Below are 26,867 nucleotides of genomic sequence, written 5' to 3' on the forward strand. Positions count from 1 at the left end.
CAGTGGATACCCCCCCCCCCCCCCCCCCCCAAAAAAAAAAACCACCACACAAAAAAACATCAAGGCAGGTACTCTTCACTGTATTAAATCCTCCGTATGAAGAATTAATATAATTTTGGAAATAAAATGCAAATAGCAATAAAGATTTAATCATTTATTTTTCATCAGCAATACTTTTAGCAAGCTGATAATTATCAAGTACAAATTTGCTCAAAACCATGTGTACATAGCAAGGTGTATTTCAATCAGGCTTAAAAGGAAAGAAGAAAAAACGCAATAAAAACAGTAAAAAAAAAAGAAAAAAAAGTGTGAGGTAAAAAGCCAAATTGGAATATTATGGAGTAATGACAGTTTATGTTTACATGTACCACCACACAAATGTTTATAAACAAATTTTAGTTATGTCAAATCCAAGCAAAAATTTAACGTCATTAATAAGAAAAACATTAGCCAAATATATATTATTTTCATTAAAAAATAGTTTTCTTTAAATAAAAAAACCAAACCCTACCCCCAAAAATATAATTTCTTTGTAATTTACAGCCAAGAATTAATATATCTTATTTTACAATTGCAAATATGAAATATTCACGAGAACAATGGTATGTTTGTATGTCACTATGAACCTAACTGAAAGAAATACAGAGCCTAGATGTTCACAACTTGTCACATTTTATGTGAATAAAACTAGCCAATTACATATAATGAACAGAATTTTGGGTCAGACTATTGATATTACACTTCAAATGCCTCCCAAACAGAAATTATAAATACATGACCTATAAATTCAAAAAATATCTTTTATGAACTTGTTTTGGATAGGAAATAATTTTTGTTACACCAAAACAATTGCAACATATTCTTTATAGTAATAAATAACCTTAAACCTAGGAAAATGAGTGGTTTTCCACTTTTCCCCAAAATGCAAGCAAATAAAGTTATTCCCCTTGATTTTATACATACATAAAATACAAAACATTCTGGAGCCGAATGGGATGCACAGCATTCACTTGCGTGCCTCACAAAAAACATGCCTCTTAGCTTAGAGATTCTACCATTAGAAAAACAAATCTTAGCTCTGAGTTTGCTTCCCATTTGTTACAAATGTATGCAAATACAAATGCTGTTGTAACATGGCTAGCTAACTCCGACAAAAATTATGAGGTTGTATGTTTTCATTATCTTATATGAGCTACAAATAGTGTCATTAAGGATGACTAGTACCATTTTGTCCTTTTTTCTTTGCATATTTTAAAAAAGCAATGATAAAGTATAACTTGCAAGTCGGATTGATTCCTTCTGCTGTCAGTATGCAACCAACATTTTGCTTTGTCAGTATAAACATTTACTTGGACAAGCCACAGCAACAATTTAGCATTATATCTTACCTGCAGAGAAGGTCACAGTAATTTGACTACACTATGCAATATATATTCAATTAATACTCATAGGTATTCAAAGATGACAACAATTGGGGTGGGGAGCGATTAAATATTAATTTGATTTCAATGGGTGTGTGTGAAGGAGCAATATGCATTACCGGTATTTTCAAAGTTGACCCACCTCCATTGATTCCTATGATACCAGCATTTAAATACCCTGTATTAATTGATTAAAACATAGTTAAATCTTATACAACCTATAACAAAAGGACCAGGCATGCATTTCAACATACTTGGCCCTCTCCCCTAATAACAAACCAATATGAAAAGAAAATATTTACAAAGACAAAAAAAAAAGACAAAAAAAGAAGAAACTAAAACCCCCACAATAATAATAAAGTTAAAAGCCAGTTGGGATCCTTCTGATAAATACACCAAAAAGTTAGCAACTAAAAATAAAAGGGACAAAATAATAAATACTCTCACAAAACAAATCAATAGTTACCATAGTATTATTAGAGAATACATAATCATACCAAATAAAACAAAGGTTCTCTGAAGAACCAGTAGATAACACAGTACTAATTGCACCGGTGAAATGAAATTAAAATCCCATACTAAAGATCAGCAAACAAAAATACTACACAAATATTATTCCTGAGACTTAGAATGATGCATCTGAAAAATAAATAAGACTTGTAGTAAAAATAATAATGAAGAATGATACTAGACAGAAATCTTGCAAGAACACTTCCGCATTATTAATTTTCAATTTCATTTTCTCAAGAAACTGGGCTCATATTTTTGAAGCTATCTGTAGTAGGCTATGGCATGTGTTATAGTGATGTCATAGACTACAACAGTTTTATGATATTATAGAGCTAAGATACCTTTGAAAATCCATACTAAAGAATTCATTTTGATTTAGTTTTTTTTTTTAACTACATGACAGCTATTTTCCCTTTCAGCATAATAGTGCTGTCTGGTGTAGTGGCGCACCTAAGCATTCAAATATAATTTTCTCTGTGAACACTGTGAAGTACATAGTAAAATGTGTTTCTCACCAAAGCAACAGTGCATAATCTGAAATACACTACATTTTTATGTCTGAATTAAATAAGCATTTTAAAATTGTGCATAAATGTAGGCACCCCCTTGTATCCAAAACGATTTCCATGTCCGGTGATTCAGTGCAGTAGATATAGCCCAGTAACACCACTATTTACAGACTGCCCATGACCTCATTTTGTAGTCCATGAACACTAGACTTGTTCCAGGATTATTTTAGCATTTGTTTTCTTTTTAAATTAAAAAATTTACTGTGAAAATGAACGACCAAACACGACACATCTCACGAAAAGTTTTGGAATAATTTTCTCGAGTCTCACAGTTTGTCAATACTGCAGGTGCATGCCTACATGGATTTTTCTCTAGGGTAGACTGTACACCCACATATGTTATCTTTTGTAATAATGTGACTATTGTGAACTGGAATGAGTGTAAGGTGTTAAAACGTTCGATTTGTTTACTTTTTAGTGTATTTTCCTTTTCAGTTTCCGCTCAAGATTTCAGTTTGAACCAAACTAACCGAAGATTTATAGTTTATTAATTACATTTCAGAAATGTTGTTTTTTTTCGACTGGTTTTGTCATTCTTAATATCAATGAGGCTGACCTACATGTATATACAAGAAAACATGTGAACGATTTTATGAAATTATGATATAATTATTGATAATTCTAATAATTTTTAATTGCACCCTTAACTCTATATATGTTGACACTTGACTTCCATCAGGGGATTAATCACTGAAAAAGGAATTGAGCTTTTATTTGTGAAACGCACCAACAACATGACAACTTCCAAAGCTTACTTAAGTTAAATACCAAGTGTGCCAAATCATTGGACGCGCCGATACACCGGACACGACTGTATACGCTTATACCAGTAGTGCTTCACAGGTCTACTTAGAAATTGGATTGTACATACATGTTGGTTTTGGGCATTATTTCAACACTATTAATTGTGACTGAATATATATTAAATAATTAGCTGAAGCTATTATGCCATAATGCTATCAGTCTTTAGCATAGAATGTGAAATAGTGATCTATATATACTGAAAACATACATTTGTCGAACTAACTGTATAAAGACATGTCAAATGCTTACAGTATTAAAACATACTAAAGCCATTGTTACAAGACATTCTGTTGCAAATTACATGCATTAATGTAACATAGTGGAGTTAGTCTCATTGTCAAATGTATTAATGGTTAAACCATTTTTCCTCGTTTGATGAATTATTTTTTCCTGAACACAACCATTCACTTTAATAAAATAAAAATACTCAGATCACTTCATATAAACCTGATTAACACTGAAATGGATAAATATTCCCACAAAATAAGATGGAACAATTGGTGAATGGTGGCACTGGATAGTTTGTGCATGCAAACATTTGTTATCGTCAGATCAAAATGGATAAACGGAGTTTGAAGAAATAACCTCAATCAAACTGAATGTTAGAGAACATTGTAACTGTACGTAATGGATATGAAACTTCAAGCATTAATTTCGGTCCCGAATTTTGATGCCAGAGATCTTGATACATATTTCCAGTATTCTCGTCGAATGGTGTCATACTCTTCTGCCAGCGAATCGCAAAGCTGGAAAAGAAAAGGCAAAAATTGTTTGCTGTATTCTAAGATTGAACAAAATGATGTACGTGTCAATATCCCCAGTCCCGAAAATAAAACTTCCTCATAGCAAACATACTGCTAGATCACTAGATTTGATATTTGTATAACCTCTTGTAAAGGTATTTTGAACGGATTTGGAGTTTTGCTAACAAACCAGTGAATTTGGTCATTCTGCCTATTTGTTTCCACAGTAACAAAAACAATCTCAAAAATGAAAACTCCCCCATAACAAAAAGTATTACTAGACGACTAGATTAATATGTGTACAAAGTCTTATGAAGTTATCTTGAACAGTTTTAGAGGTGTGCTCTGGAAATTATGAATTTGGTCTTTCTGGCTATAACAGTTTTTATAGAAAATGAAAACTCCCTTATAGCAAAAGAAGGGCATAAATTTAATTTTTTCAGACAAACAATATGTCGTTTGTGTGGTTTTAGTGTTTACACGAACGATTTTCTCCAGTGGTTCGGATACAAATGAAAAGGTTAACCGGCAACGGTAATCAAATGAGAATCTAAGATGGGCGATTTCCGTAGCTTTTCTCCAAATTTTTATCATAAATACTAAATTATTATTATTATTATTTGGTATGCTGGGACTAACTTGAAAGCTGCCATTTATATTTCAGCACACTACCCCATCTGTTCTGTTACAGGGGAGTACTTATTGGCGCCAAACAACAGTCTGAACGAAACAGGGATTTCCCAGAGCTTTGAGCTTCTGGGTCTGAACAGAAAGACCCGAAGTTCTGCGAATCCCCGATCGATCCAATCGATGCTGCAACTCAGTGTTTCATCATGTTCTAATTTCCATTTCGTTATTTTAAAGTCCCTTATTAAACGTACTATCTTCTTCGCTGTGTATGTCATATGACACCCCATCAACATAATTTTTGACATTGTCGAAAGCTGACCCTTTCATTTGTCTTAACCTAGCTTCACTTCGGATAGCCACAAAATTGTCCGTACATACGTTGCATATAACTTTACATACGTCGCCATTCTCGTTTGTATTAACTGCGAAATCGTCAGAAAACCACCAGTTTTTTCACTAACGGTGTCCTTTTTGCGTTTTAGGTCCTGACATAACTCTATAACTAAATGCCGGGCTAAGATGATGTCACGTTTAATAAATACTCATAAACCGCTTTAACTTCCAAACTGTGTATTGTTTTCCGCACGTAGCGAAATGATCAAAGGGAACGTATGACTACGTTACTAAATGTTATTGACACTTCTAATGACAGTGCCAACTTTGTAATTGTTTTAGCACGAACGAAAGAAAGAAGTGTTTTATTTAACGATGCACTCAACACATTTTATTTACGGTTATATGGCGTCAGACATATGGTTAAGGACCACACAGATTTTTTTTTAGAGGAAACCCGCCACATAGGCTACTCTTTTACGACAGGCAGCAAGGGATCTTTTATTTGCGCTTCCCACAGGCAGGATAGCACAAACCATGGCCTGTTGAACCAGTTATGGATCACTGGTCGGTGCAAGTGGTTTACACCTACCCACTGAGCCTTGCGGAGCACTCACTCAGGGTTTGGAGTCGGTATCTGGATTAAAAATTCCATGCCTCAACTGGGATCCGAACCCAGTACCTACCAGCCTGTAGACCGATGGCCTGCCACGACGCCACCGAGGCCGGTTTTAGCATGAACGATCTGTCGTTCATGTTGATATTGGTTTTGCAAAACCGACAGACGAACGACAAAATTGTGCGTGCCAAATTTTATGCCCTGCAAAAGGCACAACTAATTCACTAAATTAATGTAACCACCACCCCCCCCCCCCCCCCCCCCCCTTGCAAACTGCATTGTGGGGATATGAAAAGTTTTGACTCAAATTTATTTTGGAGACTTTTTATTTTTTATTTTTTTAAAGCGATAATCTTGACTTTGTAGACAATTGTAACATACATGTACATATATCAGGTAAGTACATACAGCCTTCTTAACAATAAAATTTTAACCATCAAATATTAGAAACAGTTTGAAAGTTAGGAATATCCCTTGAAATAAACAAAATAATGTCTAACAAGGGACCAACTATTACCATGTTGATTTGAGTTTACAGAAAATCAGCTTTTAAAAAAAGTAATTGTTTTGTTATCTTACACTGCCCAAAGTACTTAGCAAATAGCCTGATGTACATGTTACCTCATAGAAGGAGGAGGAAATGTTTTATTTAACGACACACTCAACACATTTTATTTACAGTTATACGGTGTCAGACATATAGTTAAGGACCACACAGATACTGAGGGAGGAAACCCACTGTCGCCACTACATGGCTACTCTTTTTGATTAGCAGCAAGGGATCTTTTATATGCACCATCCCATAGACAGGATAGCACATACCACAGCCTTTGATATACCAGTCGTGGTGCACTGGCTGGAGCGAGAAATAGCCCAATGGGCCCACCGAAGGGGATTGACCCCAAACCGACCGCACATCAAGCGAACGCTTTACCACTGGGCTAAGTCTCGCCCCGTGTTTCCTCATAGAATAACCATTATAATAACACACAATGAATGGATGATTGACAAAAATAAGAAAAGTGATTATTTGTAAAATATGCTGGATCTCATATTACAGAAACAGGATTTTTCTATTCAGTAGTAGTTACTAAAACATTCTGCAAGCTGGGAATAAAATCGTATATGCTTGATCACTGCAAATTTTAATTTTCTGCATTATTTATAGCTGGGGCGGGACATAGCCCAGTGGTACAGCGCTCGCTCAATGCGCGGTCGGTGTGGGATCGATCCCCGTCGGTGGGCCCATTGGGCTATTCCTCGTTCCAGCCACCATGATTGGTATATCAAAGGCCGTGGTATGTACCACCCTGTCTGTGGGATGGTGCATATAAAAGATCCCTTGCTGCTAATTGAAAAGAGTAGTCCATGAAGTGGCGACAGCGGGTTTCCTCTCTCAATATCTGTGTGGTCCTTAAACTATATGTCAAACGCCATATAACCGTAAATAAAATGTGTTGAGTGCATCGTTAAATAAAACATTTCTTCTTTATTTATAGCTGCTTTTGGTCTACAAAATAATAACCCTGTATAACAGACAGGACACAGTGATACCATCGTTTCCTGCAGCTATAAGCCAGCAATAATACATTGTACATACCTCTAAAGCCTTTTTTAAAACATTATCTTTATCTTCACAATCGAGCTCCAACATTTCTTCATATGTGTCCACCATGCATGCAATCAGGTATGGAGATCGAATCTGATCTTCATAAAGCTTTAAGCAGAACTCAATCAGACCTGGATATTTACTGAGCTCCCGGTCAAGCAGAACACTGCAGAGAGAAAAAATAAAGTGTGAACCCAGTTACTGGTAATAGTCATGAAAACACTTTATAAAACATACTGTGACAATTAAATCAGTAGTATCAAAATTTTTAAACCTGTTTAAAATATATTGAAAATAAAGAATTTAATGTGTTATTAAATTAATACGAGTGATGTTAGTCAGACTAAAATGTGACATGAAATTAATGCGAGTGGCTTCACTTGAAACATTACTTTCGTAACATGTATGTTGCCATTGTTGGTTAAATCCGAGGTACAAATGTCCTGAATGAAATGGTGTTCTAGCCCTAGTTTGTTCCAACCTGCCCATAATTATCACTTTTCTGCCCTAATCCACTGCCACAATAAAATCATAACTTGTTTTTCTCTCAAAATGTGTACACTGTTGTCATGGGTTTGGTTTCTCAACTAAGAAATGTTTTACAATATAGGGCACATAGTAGCACTTTATACAGTTACTTATATAGTTAGTGACAAGGCTGGCTATGACTATCTGAAAATCATAACTCAGATATCTGATACATGATACACAAAAGCCCAAAATATGTTTTGCATCTCATCTAATTTATTGCATTCTTTTTTTTAGCACTCCTGTGTAACAGTACTTTTAAAGAAGAAAAAAAACAAAAACCTGTCACTGTAAGCTTTTTTCTTGTCTCAATTAATATTTGACCAAAAAAAGTGTTTGGTTGATTCACCCTTTATGATTAACTCTTTCACCACGACAGGCCGGTATACCGGCTTGCGATACCAGTGCCTCTCACCACGACAGGCCGGTTTAGCGGCTTGTAACACCTGTTCATATTTGGCGCCGAGTGACGCGTCAATATTATAATTAGACAAAATCTCGCGCGACCATAGCTGCCATGTGACACACTGTAATGGCTGCGCCCATGTTCTAGCGAATTTTGAATGAGTTTTTCCAAGTTTATACTGATATTCTGACTGTAATTAAACATGAACCGAGGTGATGAAATTTCGTCTGTTGAAAACAATGGTTGCGATTCAGATGACGGGTTTTCCGATGATGAAATGTGGGATAATATGGACTTTGGTGCATTTGATTTAATCGAGATTGGCAATCGTGAACGAAATGTCATTAAACATGGCAATTTAGAAGAAAATGATACCGATGACGAGTTACAAGATGACTTGCCACTGTTTTACCACGCGCCTGAGTTTACCTGGACACATGAGCCATATTCGGTTACCTGCAGATCAATGTTTACTAAAAATCCGGGGCCCGTAAAAGTGTTTGACGCCAACACAAACGCCATAGAGTACTTTTCGCTATTTTATTCCAATACAGTGTATGGAAAAATTGTGTAATTTACCAACATGAATGCCAAAAAAAAGCGTGATACAGATCCTGCTAACAACAAAGGTGTGTGGTATGATATTTCTGTGGATGAAATGAAAGCTTAATTTTGCAAAAGCATTGTAAATATATATTTTAAAATTATAACTGGAATGTTAATTAATTAATTATCCAACAAGAAAAACATTTGTACTGGGTTTTTTTTTAAATTACCAGTCCTACCTACTCAAATAGGTGAGTAATATGCATAGTTTACCTGTAATTACCAGATTTATACCTGTTGAATCTAACATTTTTAAAGTATTATTTTTTTTATCTAGACAGCCGTCCATTCACCTTTCTGGAAATGTATAGCCTATAACTAAAATTAATGATAAAACAAGTAGTTTTATCCTTTAACAAACATGATCATAAATCTGCTATTTAAACTCAGTGTGCAGGGAAGGTCAAGACTGTAAAACTTAGTGGTGAAAGAGTTAATAGCTAAACAGCTGCTAATAATGATACATACCCTTTCAGGTAGTTCCAAGCACTTTCATTGTTGGGAGCCTTCTTTATCATCGCTTGAGCATACCTGAAAAACAAATTCAATATTTCAAGTTGTGGCTCATGGATAAAAATATAAGCATCACCATGCAGGGTTTCTGCCAGAGGGTAAAACGGGTATGGCGCCATAGCCAACTATTTTTGCCGATTTTTTTTTTTTAATTCACCCTTTGACAAAATTAATTACTCTTATCATTACTATAAGATTTTCTTAACCCTAACCCTAAACGTAACCCATTTTCTTTCTGTGGTTGCATTCAATTCCATAGCACCATACACAAAAATTTCTCTCTGGCAGAAACACTGCCATGTACATGGTATCATCATATATGTACTTGCACATGTTGCGGTCTTTAAAAGGCAACAAAATATTAAATAAATTCATAAAGAAGCTCAGTTAAAAGTTTGTTTTGTTTAACGACACCACTAGAGCACACTGATTTATTTATCATCGGCTACTGGATATCAAACATTTGCAAGGGTGTTTTATATGCAACATCCCACAGACAGGGTAGCACATACCACAACCTTTGATATACAAGTTGTGGCGCACTGCCTGAAACAAAAAATAGCCCAAGGACTCTACATAAATCAACAATCTTAAAAAAAAAAAAAATATATTCTAATTTGGATGTACATTTTCAAAGGATGAACTATTAATAATATTTTGTGTCCACTAAGCTTGATTCAAGGATATAATACACATTTACAAAATAAAAGCTGAAATGATCTTAAATAGCACAAAACTATAAACCAAAGTTTACAAATGGTAATTTTTCACCAGTTTAGATAAAATTCATTGCACTTTGTCAAAAATATTTCAGGTAAAAAAAAAAAAAAAACACATGAAAAATAATATCCCTGTTAACGTTCTGTATAACTCACGCGACTTCTCGTTCTGTGACAGTGTCTGTAAAACCGGTTGTGTTTTTCACAACAAAGTGACGCTGATTCCAAGCTGAATTGTTTCGGAGATCATCTTTGAGCAGCTTACTGACATAGTCCAGCTCTTTCTCCCAGCAGCCAAATTCCTGTATTACCCACTGCCTGACCAAACAAAAAAGAATAAAAGGTAATTATGCCGGCCTTGATTTTAGAAAATTTTACCAAAAACTGAAGATCATAACCTATAGGTTATCAAAGCTTAACTTATGACTCACTGTTAAAATTAAGAAACGTCTCGATGATTAAATGTTGTTTAACTTGTGAGGTTTATCTTTTAAACTTTATGACATTGTGCGTAATCTGCTGTATATTACTTCTGTGTACTTGGAACACAGGTATAGAAATAACGTTGATCTGTCATACAACAGTTAATCATGAGTATTCCTTTTGGTGGACTGACTAAAGTACAAATCTAATTTTAATAAAGATTTCAACATAATTAGAAAAATAGAATAAAAATCTATTGACATCTTACATGTATGTTACAAAGACTGTGCTGAGTTTGCTGCCATTGTAAGATTTTTCCAAGTATTAAAAATATTTTAATGACCAACGTTACATACTGAATAGTTTCTTGATTAGAATATCAGTATATTCATTGTGTTTCTGGTCAACTAATGCTTTTAATTGGCTGAAATGGGAGCTGGTTCCTTTAAGCTCTGATAATTTCGTCAATGACCCATGCAGGGGCAGATTATGGGGGGTTTCCCCAGTTGTACAGAACACCCCTCTTCCCGGCTAAAAAACCCCAAAAACCCACGTAGATCTAAATTAATGTCCAAGTAAAATTTATAATTTCAAATTATAAACATTTACATATTGTTTCGGAAACCCCCCTTACCTAAATCATAACGTTCCCTGACGTGGAAACAATAAAATAGAAACCAGTCTTCACAGAAAAAAAACACCTCCTTAAAATGTTACCAAATAAAAGTACAGTATGTCCTCGTTTTTTCAAATGTGAATAAACTGCATGTTATTTACGAAAAACCAAGCAGTCAACTAGATAATAAAAAAACAAATAAAAAAAACCAAGTTATTTTTAAAAACCTAACAAATTATCTCTCCATCTCACACATGAGTCCAGGCCTTGACCGTAACTTTTTTTCAGTGGTAGCCCACCAGGCTTCCAGGTTATGAAATCTGGTAGTCCTCAGTAAAATTGGTAGCCTATAGTTTTAATAAACTTTTAAAAAAGGAAAGAAAATAGCAAAATCATTTATTTTTTATTCAAACATTGTTTTAGGTGTCTAATCATTTTGGCGACTGCAGAGTAACTGTATGTGCAAAACAAAATCTAGTAGCCCGAGTAATTGGTAGCCAAAACAACCTGAGCTACCGCTAAGTTCGAGCCCTGCATGACAGTAAAATTACCTGTGTTGCCAAGCATGATAGTTTTTAGCGTCTTGACTGAGAATCTTTTCTGTAAATGCAAGTTCATCACATGGGTCCTGTAACCATTCTATCAACACTCGACGATGATGCCTAAAACAAGTAAAATATATTATTATCCCAGTGAAAGAGAAGTTTCAATGCCGTCTACAATAATGTTGCAACTTTAAAAAAGCTAGACCTTCAAGTTATCAGAGTTCACAATGGAAATAATTTTGTTGCAGCCAATTTTCAGATATGCAGAGTATGACTAAAAAATATTAAAAAGTGGTTAATAAAAAAATATATATATAAAAAAACAAAAACAAAACAAATACGAAATGTTATAGGCACTTTACCCGGTATAAAAACAAGCTATTGGCTAATTTGACTATGGGCAAGGCAAGGCCTGGATATAGACATAAATTAATATTTAATAGATCAACACCCAAAATGTTAGTTAAAAAAAGATCCCTCAATTTTAACTGGTTATGTTGCATGTTGCATACCTTAAAATTATGTAATCAGACCACTTTATTTCATTCAAAAAAAAGAAGAAAAAATAAGTGTTCAAAAATCTTAGCACTACGATATCACCGTTGTTGTGATGCCATAGTTTATCAGTTTTACAATATTGTAGTCCTAAGATAGCTTCGAAAATCTCTAGCCTGTATTGTATCTGAAAGTTATTAACATTAAAAAATAGGCTGAAAACATTAATAATAATATTGAGAATCTAGGAGCTACTCTTACCAAACTTGATAATTTTTCGGACTGTCTTCGATGACAGTTGAAACATATTTCAGTTCCTCTCTCAGATCTTTATTCAGATCCTTCAGAAGTATTCTGCGATAATGCCTGCAATTTAACACAAAAGATAAATTAATTTTACAATCTTAACATTCATCAACAATTTTCAATGAATGACCAAAAAAAAAAAAAAAAACGTGAAAAGACTAGACCTGCAACAATTACATCTTTATTGTTTTACACTTACAGAGGACCATACTGTCATACACAAATATGCACCCTTACAAAACTCATAAAACCAGGAACATAAATGATTTCAGTTTATCATTCATAAATCATACATATATATACGAGTGTAAACAAAATGTTCTCCGCCTAACTCAAAGGGACCATGTAAGTGACATGATTATTTAAGACCGACAGCTAAAATACTCCGCCTAACTCCAATGGCATAGCCAGCATGAGGTAGATGAGGCACTTGCCTCGTCTGGAATTTCTCCAGATTTATTTTATTTTTTCCATGACACTGATATTTATTTTACAGGCCTGGGTTTGTATCAGCATTTTTTCCTCTCTGGCTACGCCCCAGAACTCAAAGGGATCATGTAAGTGACATGATTATTTAAGACCAACAGCTGAAGTATTCCACCTAACTCAAACAGACCATGTAAGTGACATGATTGTGTAAGACCGACACAGGGCTTCTAGATTATGGTAGCCCCACTTTCATGGATAGTGATATTCAATGTTGGGCTAGTAAATAACTACTATCATCATGCTCGATGGCTAGTGGAAAAAAAACTAAGTTTTCAAATGCTGCATGTAAAGTAAAGTTTGTTTTATTTAATGACGCCGCTAGAGCACATTGATTTCTTATCATCGGCTATTGAACGTCAAACATATGGTCATTCTGACAGTTTTTAGAGGAAACCCGCTGTCGCCACATAGGCTACTCTTTTTACGACAGGCAGCAAGGGATCTTTTATTTGCGCTTCCCACAGGCAGGATAGCACAAACCATGGCCTTTGTTGAACCAGTTATGGATCACTGGTCGGTGCAAGTGGTTTACACCTACCCATTGAGCCTTGCGGAGCACTCACTCAGGGTTTGGAGTCGGTAACTGGATTAAAAATCCCATGCCTCGACTGGGATCCGAACCCAGTACCTACCAGCCTGTAGACCGATGGCCTGCCAATGCTGCATGTAAGTCTACTTTGTAAATATGACTATCCTGCTCCACCCACCTAACCAAATCTAAGGGGTTTTAACGTCTATCTCCGTATTTAGGTGACATACATGTATCTGATTATTTCTATTAGTAAAATTGTATTTATTAAAGTAGGGCTAGTGAATTTTTAATCATGGCTAGTAAATTTGGAAAATCACAGTCTGATCCCATGGCTAGTGGATTTTTATGAACATTCTAGAAAAAAAGAAAAGAAATGTTTTATTTAATTATGCACTCAACACATTTTATTTACGGTTATACGGTGTCAGACATATGGTTAAGGACCACACAGATTTTGAGAGAAAACCCGCTGTCGCCACTACATGGGCTACTCTTTCCGATTAGCAGCAAGGGATCTTTTATTTGCGCTTCCTACAGACAGGATAGCACAAACCATGGCCTTTATTGAACCAGTTACACCTACCCATTAAGCCTTGCAGAGCACTCACTCAGGGTTTAGAGTCGGTATCTGGATTAAAAATCCCATGCCTCAACTGGGATCCGAGGCCAGTAAAAACATTCTAGAAGCCTTGCGAGAGCGAACCACCTGGGGCCTAATTCACAAAGGTCTCTTTGGCTCTGCTAGACAACAAAGCATCTTCTTTGCAAGTCTTTTAGCATTGCACTGCGAGATCGCAAAGTTGCGAGTGTTTAGTGAATTAGGCCCATGGCATGTAGCCAGTGAATAAGGCAAGAAAACATCCAGAACATCATGGAATGTGTTGTTCATGACGATTGTTTCATGAAAGGTGTGCTGTTCACACATCAGTGGTGACCAGCTTCTTGATCGTGAACCCAACACAGCCCTCTACGATAACTTTTCCATCTAGGAGCCAGATGGAACTTACATGTACTTTTATATAGATAGTATAAAATGTTTTAATTGCTAAAAGAAAAAGATGGTCACATATGCGACTAGATCGGTTGCAATGTAGAGGGTTACCCAACATATTACCCAAATCTAGCACCACCTGATCTGAAAAAGGAGGTAGCTGAAAGGCATGACACCTGACATGTACAGATGTAACTTCTACTGTTGAGTTTCCTTCTTCATCAAAGGTATCCAGGCACTGCAGCACTATAGGTAGAAGTGTCTGAACCATCAAAGGGACTACCTTTAAAAGTAACAGGTAGATAAACCCATAGGGCAATTTGTCTTAGTTAGGCTGAGAACTTTTCAATCACTCTTTAAATGCATAGAAATATACGATAATATTATTAGTGATAATGTAAAAATGCACAACACTTTATTTGCTATATAATATAATGCAAGTTGAAAAAATCACCCAGGATCACTTTAAACAATTACAACATAATTCTAACTAATCCATTACTACACATCAAAAGGTGGGCTGGCTCATTAAATTATGTAGTCTAAAAATAATGCAATTAATAGAGTTCAATTTTTTAAAGAAAAATTATAGAACAGGAATTGCTGTTTAAAATTTGTCATTTTTGAAGTACCTGAAATTCTGTGTCCAATTTCAAACCCATAACCACTTCGTAGGGGCACTTATAATCAATTTTGCTTTTATTATGTACCTTCAAATAATTTTTTTGAAGGAAGCCTGCTAAAATGTTAAAACTCACCAAACAGTGTAGTTGGCAGGGTTCAACTCAGCAGCATCCTTTGTGAGTTCCAGAGCCCGATCACTGCGCTCGTCGGCAGCAATCACAGCACGGAAATAGTCATAGACGTCACTGACTAGAAAGCATAAGAAAAGAAAAATATATAAATATTCAATGACACTACAGCACAAACAAAGCCATTAACTAATGAATATAATATTTAGTAAAATAAATATGTTAGGTATTAAACAGCAATTTCTGCTTTAATTTGAAAATAAAACAACTTATATGTATGCCATATTAGTCATTTTATTTTACAATATTACATTTATTTGAATATAATAAAATTTCTGTTACATTCATTATAGTTTAACATAATCCCATCAGTCCAACTGTAGCTTGTTAATTTTTCAATGTCAAGGAACGTGATATCACATGACACCACTTTATAGCACTTGGTACTGTCTTATTGAGCGTTATTAAGAATTAAAAAATGCATTCAAGATAAAAATATGAACTTTTAGTGTAATTATCAGTACATGTTTCCACTTTAATTATAATGATTGTCTATTTATTTTACGTTCATCTGAGTACGAATAAAAACAATCTTCAAACTTATGCGTGAATGGATTCTCCGATTCACAATTTGCTGATTTTTTTTTTCATACCCCGATAAACGTAAAATAAATAATAAATATCCTTATGTATTTGTGATGACCCAAGCTGCATGCAAACAGTGAAAGGTACATGTATCGGTTAATGAATTGGATGTACCTCGTAATTTAAAAGTGAAGGGCAATGAAATATTTCTCTAATCAGACTTAAGTTGAGCAAAAACCCAAAATAAGTCTGGTAATATTCTAACCTTCCTCATAGTAGTACTGAAACTTGTATGCACCTTATATTTCAATAACAAAATTTGTCAACATATAGGTATAGTCGTGTAACATACTTCACACTGGTTGTTTGAAAATAAGCGGCATTAACCCCCAGTATATGAATATCATACTGTGATGTGCTATTCAAAACTTCATTTTGTCAATATACGCAAGCTTTACTCAAGATCTTTCCTACTGAATGCAAATCACTTGCCTGATATATTCAAGTGTGAAGGACTGGCAATTACCATAATTGCGATATGAACTGTCGTCGAGTCAGGGGATTGCTGTTAGTTGAAGGGACTTTTATTATATATTGCCAAAATTACTGCTATATACCTGTAAGCCACTAAGTATAAAACAAATAATCTTTAGTATGCACTTCCCATAAACAGGACAGTACATACCATGACCTGTGACATACTAGTTGTGTGGCATTGGATGTAAAGGAAAAAATAAAAGAAGACCCATATCATTGATAATGATAGCAATTGAGTGATCGAGTGACCCATCATACCTACTGCAGAACCCTGTACATACATATTGATTAGATTCATGTAGTTTTGGGAATATTGTCACTATTCATCAACATTTTGTTTTTAAAATTTGGTTACCAACAGTGATCATTTGAGAATTGTATAGAGATTTGTGGAATTTGTAAAATGAATTGTTATGCAATTGGGGAGAATCGAGTAATTGCGGACATCGGCAAAATGTGGACAATCTCGACCATACACCAGAAGCCAGCGTGTCCGCAATTACCCGAATCTCTGCTACTGAACTCAATGTAGTGTTTTTCCCTAGCTGGTTTCAACAAGGTGCAGCACCATGCTACCCAGTGTTTAAACAAGACTTTTTCAATCATTAATTCTATAGAACTTTGCCTTTATGAAACACTCAGATATGTAGGCCTATTATTAAATAATAATTACAAAGTAAAATATCTCTGTTATACATTTTGCCATTCATTTATTAAAGCAGGCACCCTTAATTACAATTATTTTTCTTTTGACGATCAACTTTTATGGGGGGTTTTCATGAATTTTTATGAAAAAAAAAAAAAAAGTGTCCTGAAAATGCCACAAAAGTGTTTAATCTAGATACCATGCTGTGACAAATTCCTACGGAAAAGACTATAATGGTCTCTGGAATACATTGTTCATTAATAGTAAATTACATAGCATTAGACTGACCAAGTGTCAGCTGTCTGTGAAGCGCGACCTATTTTGACACAGACAGCTTGGGATAGCCTACTTGTCATTCGGCCCTGAATTAGCATCCATGTGTACTGAAATGATTCCAGGTCGTTTCGCCCGAAAACCATTTCGAACCCTGTGTTGTTTCGCCCTTAATCCTATTCACCCAGGGTTGGTTCCCCCTAAATCTCATTCGTACCAAGTCGTTTCGCCCCCAAAATAAATATATTTGTTATAGTTTTGAAGTCTTTTTCTTCTGTTTATTCATTATTCATTACCAAATATTAGTTATTTTTCTGTCTTTGGATATTAATGCCTTATCAGTGGTTTACTTTCTCTCAGCTGAAACTGGGTGAAATAAAAAATACCAAACTCAGCGTTTAAACCTCATCTGGGTATGTAAGATATTTAATAAGAAACCACAGTAGTATGCAGTGTGACTGTTCTTAAATTAAATTAGTCATGTTGTGAATATATTATCTAAGGCCTGTACGTATTTCGTGACTAAATGACATTGGAAATAAACAAAATTATAACATTTTTATTTGTAAATATAATATAAATCGCAATGTGTGAAATCTAAAAATCAATGGATATAAGACAAATCAATGAATAAATGTACTTTATTAACAAAATAAAAATTAGGGTGAAACGACTCGGTTAGAGATACAAATCAACCCTGTTCAAAACGACTCGGAGTGAACTAGTAATATAGGCGAAACAACCTGTTTCCATTGAAACTAACGTGCATTGTTGTTAAGTTTTTATTACTTTGGTTCAAAGACTTTACAAAGTTAGAACGTACAGATCTTTGCTCTCATACATGTTGAACACATGCCGTTAAAATTAATAACCGTGATTATTAAAATTAACAAACATCATTACACTGTTGGCTTATTCTGGATGACACCATTTTGTTACCGGTCACAAAAATATTTGGTATTATCGTTTGAGGAAGGAAGGAAATGGTTTATTTAACGACGCACTCAAAAATGTTTATTTAAGGTTATATGTCGTCGGACATATGGTTAAGAATCACACATATATTGAGGGAGGAAACCTGCTGTCGCCACTTCATGGGCTACTCTTTTTGATTAGCAGCAAGGGATCTTTAATATGCACAACCCCATAGACAGCATAGCACAAACCACAGCCTTTGATGTACCAGTCGTGGTGCACTGGTTGGAACGAGAAATAACCCATAGGCCCACCGACTGTGCATCAAGCGAGCATTTTCCCACTGGGCTACATTATTGTTTGAGGTGTCCGATCGATAGATTATGTAACAGTTTGTTCATATCAGAATATACAAAATGGTTTAGCCAAAATTTTAGCCACTTGCAAATTTTATTAGCCTTTTTGGGGGGGTAACAATGAGCCAATAGTCAATTTGTCTAGGTACCGACAGTGCAAGCCCTGGTCCATTAACGCGAGTGTATGCATCTTTGTTGTTGCTGAACAGACCAAATCACGGTTTCAAAAACTATTAATATTCCAACTAAACACTCAGAAAATCAAGCAACGACCTTAATGTCCTAACTGTGATATCATGAAGGAAAAACAAGTTAAATGAAAGCAATAACAAATTAAACAATACAGACAATTGGAAATGTTTATCTTTATTCAGAGTACACTGTACAGAGCATCTGGATATATCATAATCACACAATTTGGAAAAGACACGACTTTGCGAAGACTAAGTCGGCTACAAAACAAACTCCATAGCCATAGTTCACTATATATATCTCAAGAATGTAACTTGACTTTCATTCATAATGTTACATTCTTCTAGCAGTAGTAACCGACAGGTCGTGGGGTCAAGGTTCCCGCCAAATTAGGGCACTTAGCCCCCATGAGTTGACTGGCCCGGTGCCAAATAACTGTTATCGTCCTTACATTTGTCGGAATAGGCTATTTGAACGACTGGGTGAGGTCCATCGTCCTGTGCCACCGGCTGAACGTCCTTCCACTCCTGTCGTTCCTTGTAGGGAACCCATATGTCCATGGAAGAACCCTCACCGTCGGAGCTCCCGTCGGACATGTTTATTGTGTTGTGGAGTTCAACCGAAAGAGGGCGCTGTCTTGTGGAAAATTCAGCCGGATGTGGAATATTGATCGTGCTTTTCCGTACCCTTTCGAAACGGTTAAAACATATTCGGAACAACTCGGTTGATTACGGATTATCTAAGCCTCCCAAGTAAAGTAAAGTTTGTTTTATTTAACGACGCCACTAGAGCACATTGATTTTTTTTTTTATCTTATCATCGGCTATTGGACGTCAAACATATAGTCATTCTGATACTGGTTTTTTTAGAGGAAACCCGCTGTTGCCACATAGGCTACTCTTTTACGACAGGCTCCAAATTAAAAAAATATTCGGTCGAGCACGAGCAGTCATTTTTTTTTAATTTTTGGCTTGTAAAGTTTTATTTTTTATTTTTTATTTATTCTATTAACTTAAATTCTGCCCATTTTTAACACTACCGCCCCCCCCCCCCCCCCCCCCCCCCGAGTCAGGCCACCGATCTTATCGGAGGTCGGACTCGGGATGGACGTGTTCGAAACCCTAGTGGTATATGGGCATGTTAAACTACTTATCATCATCATCACCCAAAAAAAAAAAAAAAAAAAAAAAAGTGAACTTTTAGTTAAAAGCATGAAACTTTGCACATATATACATTGACAAACGTTTTAAGATATGGACCCAACTCAGCAGCGCCCCCTGGTACCCAAAGAGGATCTACAAATGACCCCTACCCCACACACACACACACACACACACACACACACACACACACTTTCAATGTACGAAATTCTTAATAATTTACACGTGTATAGTTCTTAGCCATTGTTAATAATATATGTATTTATACCAATTCTAAATGTAATTTCGAATAGCTGAGGGATCTCACTGGAATGAAATTAGTTTTAGCCAATTTTCAGATATGTAGGGTAGGCCTATATGTTTGTAGTTACTTTGTATAACAATTAGCAGTTGGCTAATTTGGCATGAGCAGGGTGAGCCGTGATAATGTGCCATTGCGAATTACAGTTTACAATTGGTATATTCCTCATTAGTTTAAAATCTAAAACATAAAAACCATTAGTAATGCAATATTTTTATTATTTGACATAAAATGTATGTGGACTAGGAGAAAAATTATTGGCCAAATATTAAATTGGTGGCCATTTTGAATTTCCATATTTTGAATTTCAAGGTGGTTTCCATGACTGGATGATGGTTATAAAAATGTCACCATTCAAGTAACTGATCATTGAAATGTACATAGCCAATACTAATTGTGCTTCTGAGTTAATTGGAAGTTAAGATATATGAAAAATACATTAAAATGGTGGCTTTTTAAAAAGTTCACATGGTTGCCATGATTGGATGACTATAAACGTGACAACAATAAATGCATGACTACAGAAATGTACATAGACAAAATAAATTGTGTTTCTATGTTAACCGGGAGTTGAGATATATATGGGAAAAATAGATTTAAATGGTGGCCATTTTGAATTTCAAGATGGCTGTCATGTCCAAATGGCTAAACAAAATGCTAAGGTCAGACAACAGTTTTCTTTGTTGGCAAATTCATTCCCTAAGGGGTTTTTTTTCCTTCGTTTTTTTGGGTTTTTTTTTTTTTTGGGGGGGGGGGGCAACAAAGTAAAGATGTATATAAAATATTTAAATGACGGCCATTTTGAATTTCAAGTTGGCTGTCATGTCCAAATAGCTAAACAAAATCAGTGAGTTCATTGGCCTACAGCCATTTTCTCTCATTAGCGCAACAACATACTAATGCACATTTCAAAAGATGTTTATATCACCGTATCAGAAATTTGCCTTTAATCATTCTACCATAAAATCAAGTACTAATGGACATGTTTGTTTATTTCTGAACACATATAGCTTATCAATACTGCACACAGGATGCGTTTTCAGGGCCGTAGCTAGGATTTTTTTTTTTTTAAACAGTTAAGAATAGAATTTTCTTTAAGTTTCTATAATGCTTTCCGGAGAGAGAGAGAGAGAGAGAGAGAGAGAGAGAGAGAGAGAGAGAGAGAGAGAGAGAGAGAGAGAGAGAGAGAGAGAGAGAGAGAGAGAGAGAGAGAGAGAGAGACAGAGAGAGAGAGAGAGAGAGAGAGAGAGAATGTGTGTGTGAGTGTGTGTGAGTGTGTGTGTGCCCGCGCGTGTGTGAAAGAACGAAAGAGATCTGTGTTGTGCGAATTATCAAATAGCGTTATGTTTTGGGGGCTTTCAGAATGGCGTGTGCATGTTAAATAGTGTAAGTTCCTGTATTTTATCCATTTTATCTATTTTAATTTAAAAAAGATATATAAAGATTATTATCTACACAGTTCAAGATTTATAATAATTTCATGTGCACAACGAATAACATCATTTTGTGAAGTGACGTCATAACTTGATGCAGTTTCCCCAGTCTTAGATCTGGCCTGGTGCTTATAAAACTTTTAAAGTTTAGACTCGAGACTCTAATAGAGTCTGAGACAGCAATTTTGTGGCAACACCATACAAATTGTATACGTGTGACGTCATTAGAGACTGAGTCTGGGGCCCTATTTTCGAAGCCATCTTAGCGCTACGAAATCGTAAAACCGTTGTAGGTTGTGACGTCACTACAGCACATGCCACGTCATTTTCCGAAATTACGTCAATTTGGTAAGCGTTTAAACAGGGCCCGTGCTTATAAAACTTAAAGTCTAGACTTTAATAAAGTCCAGACTTTAACGTAATCCTATTTGAAGGGCATTGCTATGACGTTAAAGTCTGAACTTTATTAAAGTCTAGACTTTAAGGTTTATAAGCACGGGGCCAGGGGCCCATATTTTCGAAGCTATCTTAGCCTACGAAATCGTGAAATCATCGTAAGCTATGACGTCACTATGGCGTGCGCTGTAGTGGCGTCACAACCTACGACGGTTTTACGATTTCGTAGCGCTAAGATGGCTTCGAAAATAGGGCCCCTGGACTCTATAAGTTTTATAAAGACGGGCCCTGTTTAAACGCTTACCAAATTGACGTAATTTCGAAAAATGACGTCGTTTCGTCGTTTCTTTCTAGTTACATTTGAAACATTCTGACATAGTCCCAGCTTGTTATTCATAAAAATAATATTTTGGATAATGTAGATAATAAACAAATTATTACACTCGTGTGTGAATCATGAAACTCGTGTCAGGATTCATGTATTACCCTCGCTCTCTCTCGGATAATACAATTATCCTGACACTCATTTCGTAAAATCAGTACGACACACAAGCTCGTATAATAATCTCTATTCACGAAACTCGTGTCAGGATTCATATATTACCCTCACTGTCTCTCGGATAATACAATTATCCTGACACTCGTTTCGTAAAATCAGTACGACACACAAGCTCGTATAATAATCTCTATTTACGAAACTCGTGTCAGGATTCATGTATTACCCTCGCTCTCGCTCGGGCAATACAAGAATCTTGACATGAGTTTCGTAATAGCAGTACGACACACAAGCTCGTGTAATAATATCTATATATATTGTTATATTGTTTAAGGCACGCCGCAGTTTTTGTTGCCAACATCTGTTTTGTTTATGTATTTGCATCGAGTTGCAATACTTTCAAGCCTGATGGTTCGCATTTTATATTAGTTTGAAATTCTATGTGTTATATTTTAAATGACATGCTAACGACAGACGAACCCACAGTGCAATGGTAATATTGTGTACTATTATGTAACAGCTTAAGACAACTAAATCGATTTATAGTCGTTATATATTTGTGTATAAGTTACAAAATGTCATGTTCTATAAACTGTTACTATAATTCTTGCCGTGAGAAAGCACCTTAAAATTATCTGCTAAACAAATCGTTCAAGCGAAACAGTGTTTTCAAATATACATGTACATGCACTTCCATATGGTATATAATTGTAGTATCTGTGTTAAACCGTGATATTTCTGGATGTATTAAGAGAAGAAACATTTTCTCTAGTAACTAAGTCATTAATTACTGGCTAACATACCTTCATTTAGCCCAATATTATTAACAATGAGGTTTATGATTCAATATTTTCTTCTCACTGTGTTGTGCTTATCCTTTTTGTCAACAAGTCGTTGGAGAAGTCAATCTCACGGTGTAATCGTAAAGCCGTGCCCGTGGCCGACTTCCAGGATAAAATCCTATCCCAGGATCTTCTGAAGGTACTCCCAGATGTCCAAACGGCGGCTGTCTGCGCGTCTGTCTGTTTCAGGACGGTAAACTGCGCTTCATTCTTCTACAGCAAAAAGTCCTTGAGATGTCAACTACACTACAGTGTATTGCAGGACCCAGCAAATGCCACTTTCGAAGCAGTGTCTAGGTACTACATATTATCTGCTGATTTCCATGACGTAATCAAAATTAAATATGTTTAATGTTTTAATGAGTAGGGTTAGATGCAAGCGTCCGAGTTATTAAACCTAATTTAAGAACGAGTGTTCAAAAGATCACTGAATGTCATTACTGGCCTCGGTGGCGCAGTGGTTAAGCCATTGAACTACAGGCTGGTAGGTATAGGGTTCGCAGCCCGGTACCAGCTCCAACCCAGAGCTAGTTCTTAAGGGCTCAATGGGCAGATTTAAGGCCACTAGAACCCTCTTCTCTCTCACTACCCACTAACCAACTAACAACTTACCCACTGCCCTGGACAGACAGCCCAGATAGCTAAGGTGTGTGCCCAGGACAGCGTGTTTGAACATTAATTGGATATAAGCACGAAAATAAGTTGAAATGAAAATTGCTACTGGCACTATTGTTTGCTTGCTATTGCTACTACTTGTTTGTTTGCTATTGCTACTACTTGTTTGCTTGCTATTGCTACTACTTGTTTGCTTGCTATTGCTACTACTTGTTTGTCTTGCTATTGCTACTACTGCTGTGTCACTTGCTATTGCTACTACTTGTTTGTTTGCTATTGCTACTACTTGTTTGCTTGCTATTGCTACTACTTGTTTGCTTGCTATTGCTACTGCTTGTTTGCTTGCTATTGCTGCTACTTGTTTGTTTGCTATTGCTACTGCTTGTTTACTTGCTATTGCTACTACTTGTTTGTTTGCTATTGCTACTACTTGTTTTCTTGCTATTGCTACTACTTGTTTGTTTGCTATTGCTACTGCTGTTTGTCTTTGCTACTGTTTGTCTTGCTATTGCTACTACTTGTTTGCTTGCTATTGCTACTACTTGTTTGTTTGCTATTATTGCTACTGCTTGTTTTCTTGCTATTGCTACTACTTGTTTGCTTGCTATTGCTACTACTTGTTTGTTTGCTATTGCTACTGCTTGTTTTCTTGCTATTGCTACTACTTGTTTGCTTGCTATTGCTACTACTTGTTTGCTATTGCTTGCTATTGCTACTGCTACTGCTTGTTTCTTGCTATTGCTACTACTACTTGTTTGCTTGCTATTGCTACTACTTGTTTGTTTGCTATTGCTACTGCTTGTTTTCTTGCTATTGCTATTGCTACTGCTTGTTTGCTTGCTATTGCTACTACTTGTTTGCTTGCTATTGCTACTACTTGTTTGCTTGCTATTGCTACTGCTTGTTTACTTGCTATTGCTACTGCTTGTTGTTTTTTGCTATTGCTGCTACTGCTTGTTTGCTTGCTATTGCTACTACTTGTTTGCTTGCTATTGCTACTACTTGTTTGTTTGCTATTGCTACTACTTGTTTGCTTGCTATTGCTACTACTTGTTTGCTTGCTATTGCTACTACTTGTTTGCTTGCTATTGCTACTACTTGTTTGTTTGCTATTGCTACTACTTGTTTGCTTGCTATTGCTACTACTTGTTTGCTTGTTATTGCTACTCCTTGTTTGCTTGCTATTGCTGCTACTTGTTTGCTTGCTATTGCTGCTACTTGTTTTCTTGCTATTGCTACTACTTGTTTGCTTGCTATTGCTACTGCTTGTTTGCTTGCTTGCTATTGCTACTGCTTGTTTGTTTGCTATTACTACTACTTGTTTGCTTGCTATTACTACTGCTTGTTTTCTTGCTATTGCTACTACATGTTTGCTTGCTATTGCTATTACTAGTTTGTTTGCTATTGCTACTGCTTGTTTTCTTGCTATTGCTACTACTTGTTTGTTTGCTATTACTACTGCTTGTTTGCTTGCTATTGCTACTGCTTGTTTGCTTGCTATTGCTACTGCTTGTTTGTTTGCTATTGCTACTGCTTGTTTGCTTGCTATTGCTACTACTGCTTGTTTTCTTGCTATTGCTACTACTTGTTTGCTTGCTATTGCTACTACTTGTTTGCTTGCTATTGCTACTACTTGTTTGCTTACTTGCTGCTATTGCTATTACGTGTTTGCTTGCTATTGCTACTCCTTGTTTTCTTGCTATTGCTGCTACTTGTTTTCTTGCTATTTGTTTGTTTGCTATTGCTACTGCTTGTTTGCTTGCTATTGCTACTGCTTGTTTTCTTGCTATTGCTACTACTTGTTTGCTTGCTATTGCTACTACTTGTTTGCTTGCTATTGCTACTACTTGTTTGCTTGCTATTGCTACTACTTGTTTGCTTGCTATTGCTACTACTTGTTTGCTTGCTATTGCTACTACTTGTTTGCTTGCTATTGCTACTGCTTGTTTTCTTGCTATTGCTACTACTTGTTTGCTATTGCTACTTGTTTCTTGCTATTGCTACTTGTTTGCTTGCTATTACTACTGCTTGTTTGCTTGCTATTGCTACTACTTGTTTGCTTGCTATTGCTACTACTTGTTTGCTTGCTATTGCTACTACTTGTTTTCTTGCTATTGCTACTTACTTGTTTGTTTGCTATTGCTACTGCTTGTTTGCTTGCTATTGCTACTACTTGTTTGTTTGCTATTGCTACTACTTGTTTGCTTGCTATTACTACTGCTTGTTTTCTTGCTATTGCTACTACTTGTTTGCTTGCTATTGCTACTACTTGTTTGCTTGCTATTGCTACTACTTGTTTTCTTGCTATTGCTACTACTTGTTTGTTTGCTTCATTGCTATTGCTATTACTACTGCTTGTTTGCTTGCTATTGCTACTACTTGTTTGCTTTGCTATTCTTGCTATTGCTACTACTGCTTGCTATTGCTACTTGTTTTCTTGCTATTGCTACTACTTGCTTGCTATTGCTACTACTTACTTGCTATTGCTACTACTTTGCTATTGCTACTACTTGTTTGCTTGCTATTGCTACTACTACTTGCTTGTTTTGCTTGCTATTGCTACTACTTGTTTGCTTGCTATTGCTACTACTTGTTTGCTTGCTATTGCTACTACTGCTACTACTTGTTTCTTGCTATTGCTACTACTTGTTTGCTTGCTATTGCTACTACTTGTTTGTTTGCTATTGCTACTGCTTGTTTTCTTGCTATTGCTACTACTTGTTTGTTTGCTATTGCTACTACTTGTTTGCTTGCTATTACTACTGCTTGTTTGTTTGCTATTACTACTACTTTGTTTGTTTGCTATTGCTACTGCTTGTTTGTTTGCTATTGCTACTTGCTATTGTTTGCTATTGCTACTTGCTATTTACTTGCTATTGCTACTACTTGTTTGTTTGCTATTGCTACTACTTGTTTTCTTGCTATTGCTACTACTTGTTTGCTTGCTATTGCTACTACTTG

At 35.8% G+C, this 26,867-nt stretch overlaps 1 protein-coding gene across 1 annotated transcript; it reads right to left on the reverse strand.

The window, feature by feature from the left end:
• Positions 1-141: 141 nt before the first annotated feature.
• On the reverse strand, positions 142-19,305 carry LOC121382556 (protein farnesyltransferase/geranylgeranyltransferase type-1 subunit alpha-like). Its single transcript, XM_041512015.1, has 8 exons — positions 19,115-19,305; positions 15,166-15,280; positions 12,351-12,455; positions 11,601-11,711; positions 10,167-10,328; positions 9,247-9,309; positions 7,230-7,404; positions 142-4,050 (listed from the first exon to the last, which is right to left on the reverse strand). Exons 1-8 carry the CDS (start codon positions 19,257-19,259, stop codon positions 3,946-3,948), a joined length of 981 nt encoding a protein of 326 aa, XP_041367949.1. The 5' UTR covers positions 19,260-19,305; the 3' UTR covers positions 142-3,945.
• Between the last annotated feature and the right edge of the window lie 7,562 nt (positions 19,306-26,867).

This window comes from Gigantopelta aegis, chromosome 10 (assembly GCF_016097555.1).
Source record: "Gigantopelta aegis isolate Gae_Host chromosome 10, Gae_host_genome, whole genome shotgun sequence".
Lineage (NCBI taxonomy): Eukaryota > Metazoa > Mollusca > Gastropoda > Neomphalida > Peltospiridae > Gigantopelta > Gigantopelta aegis.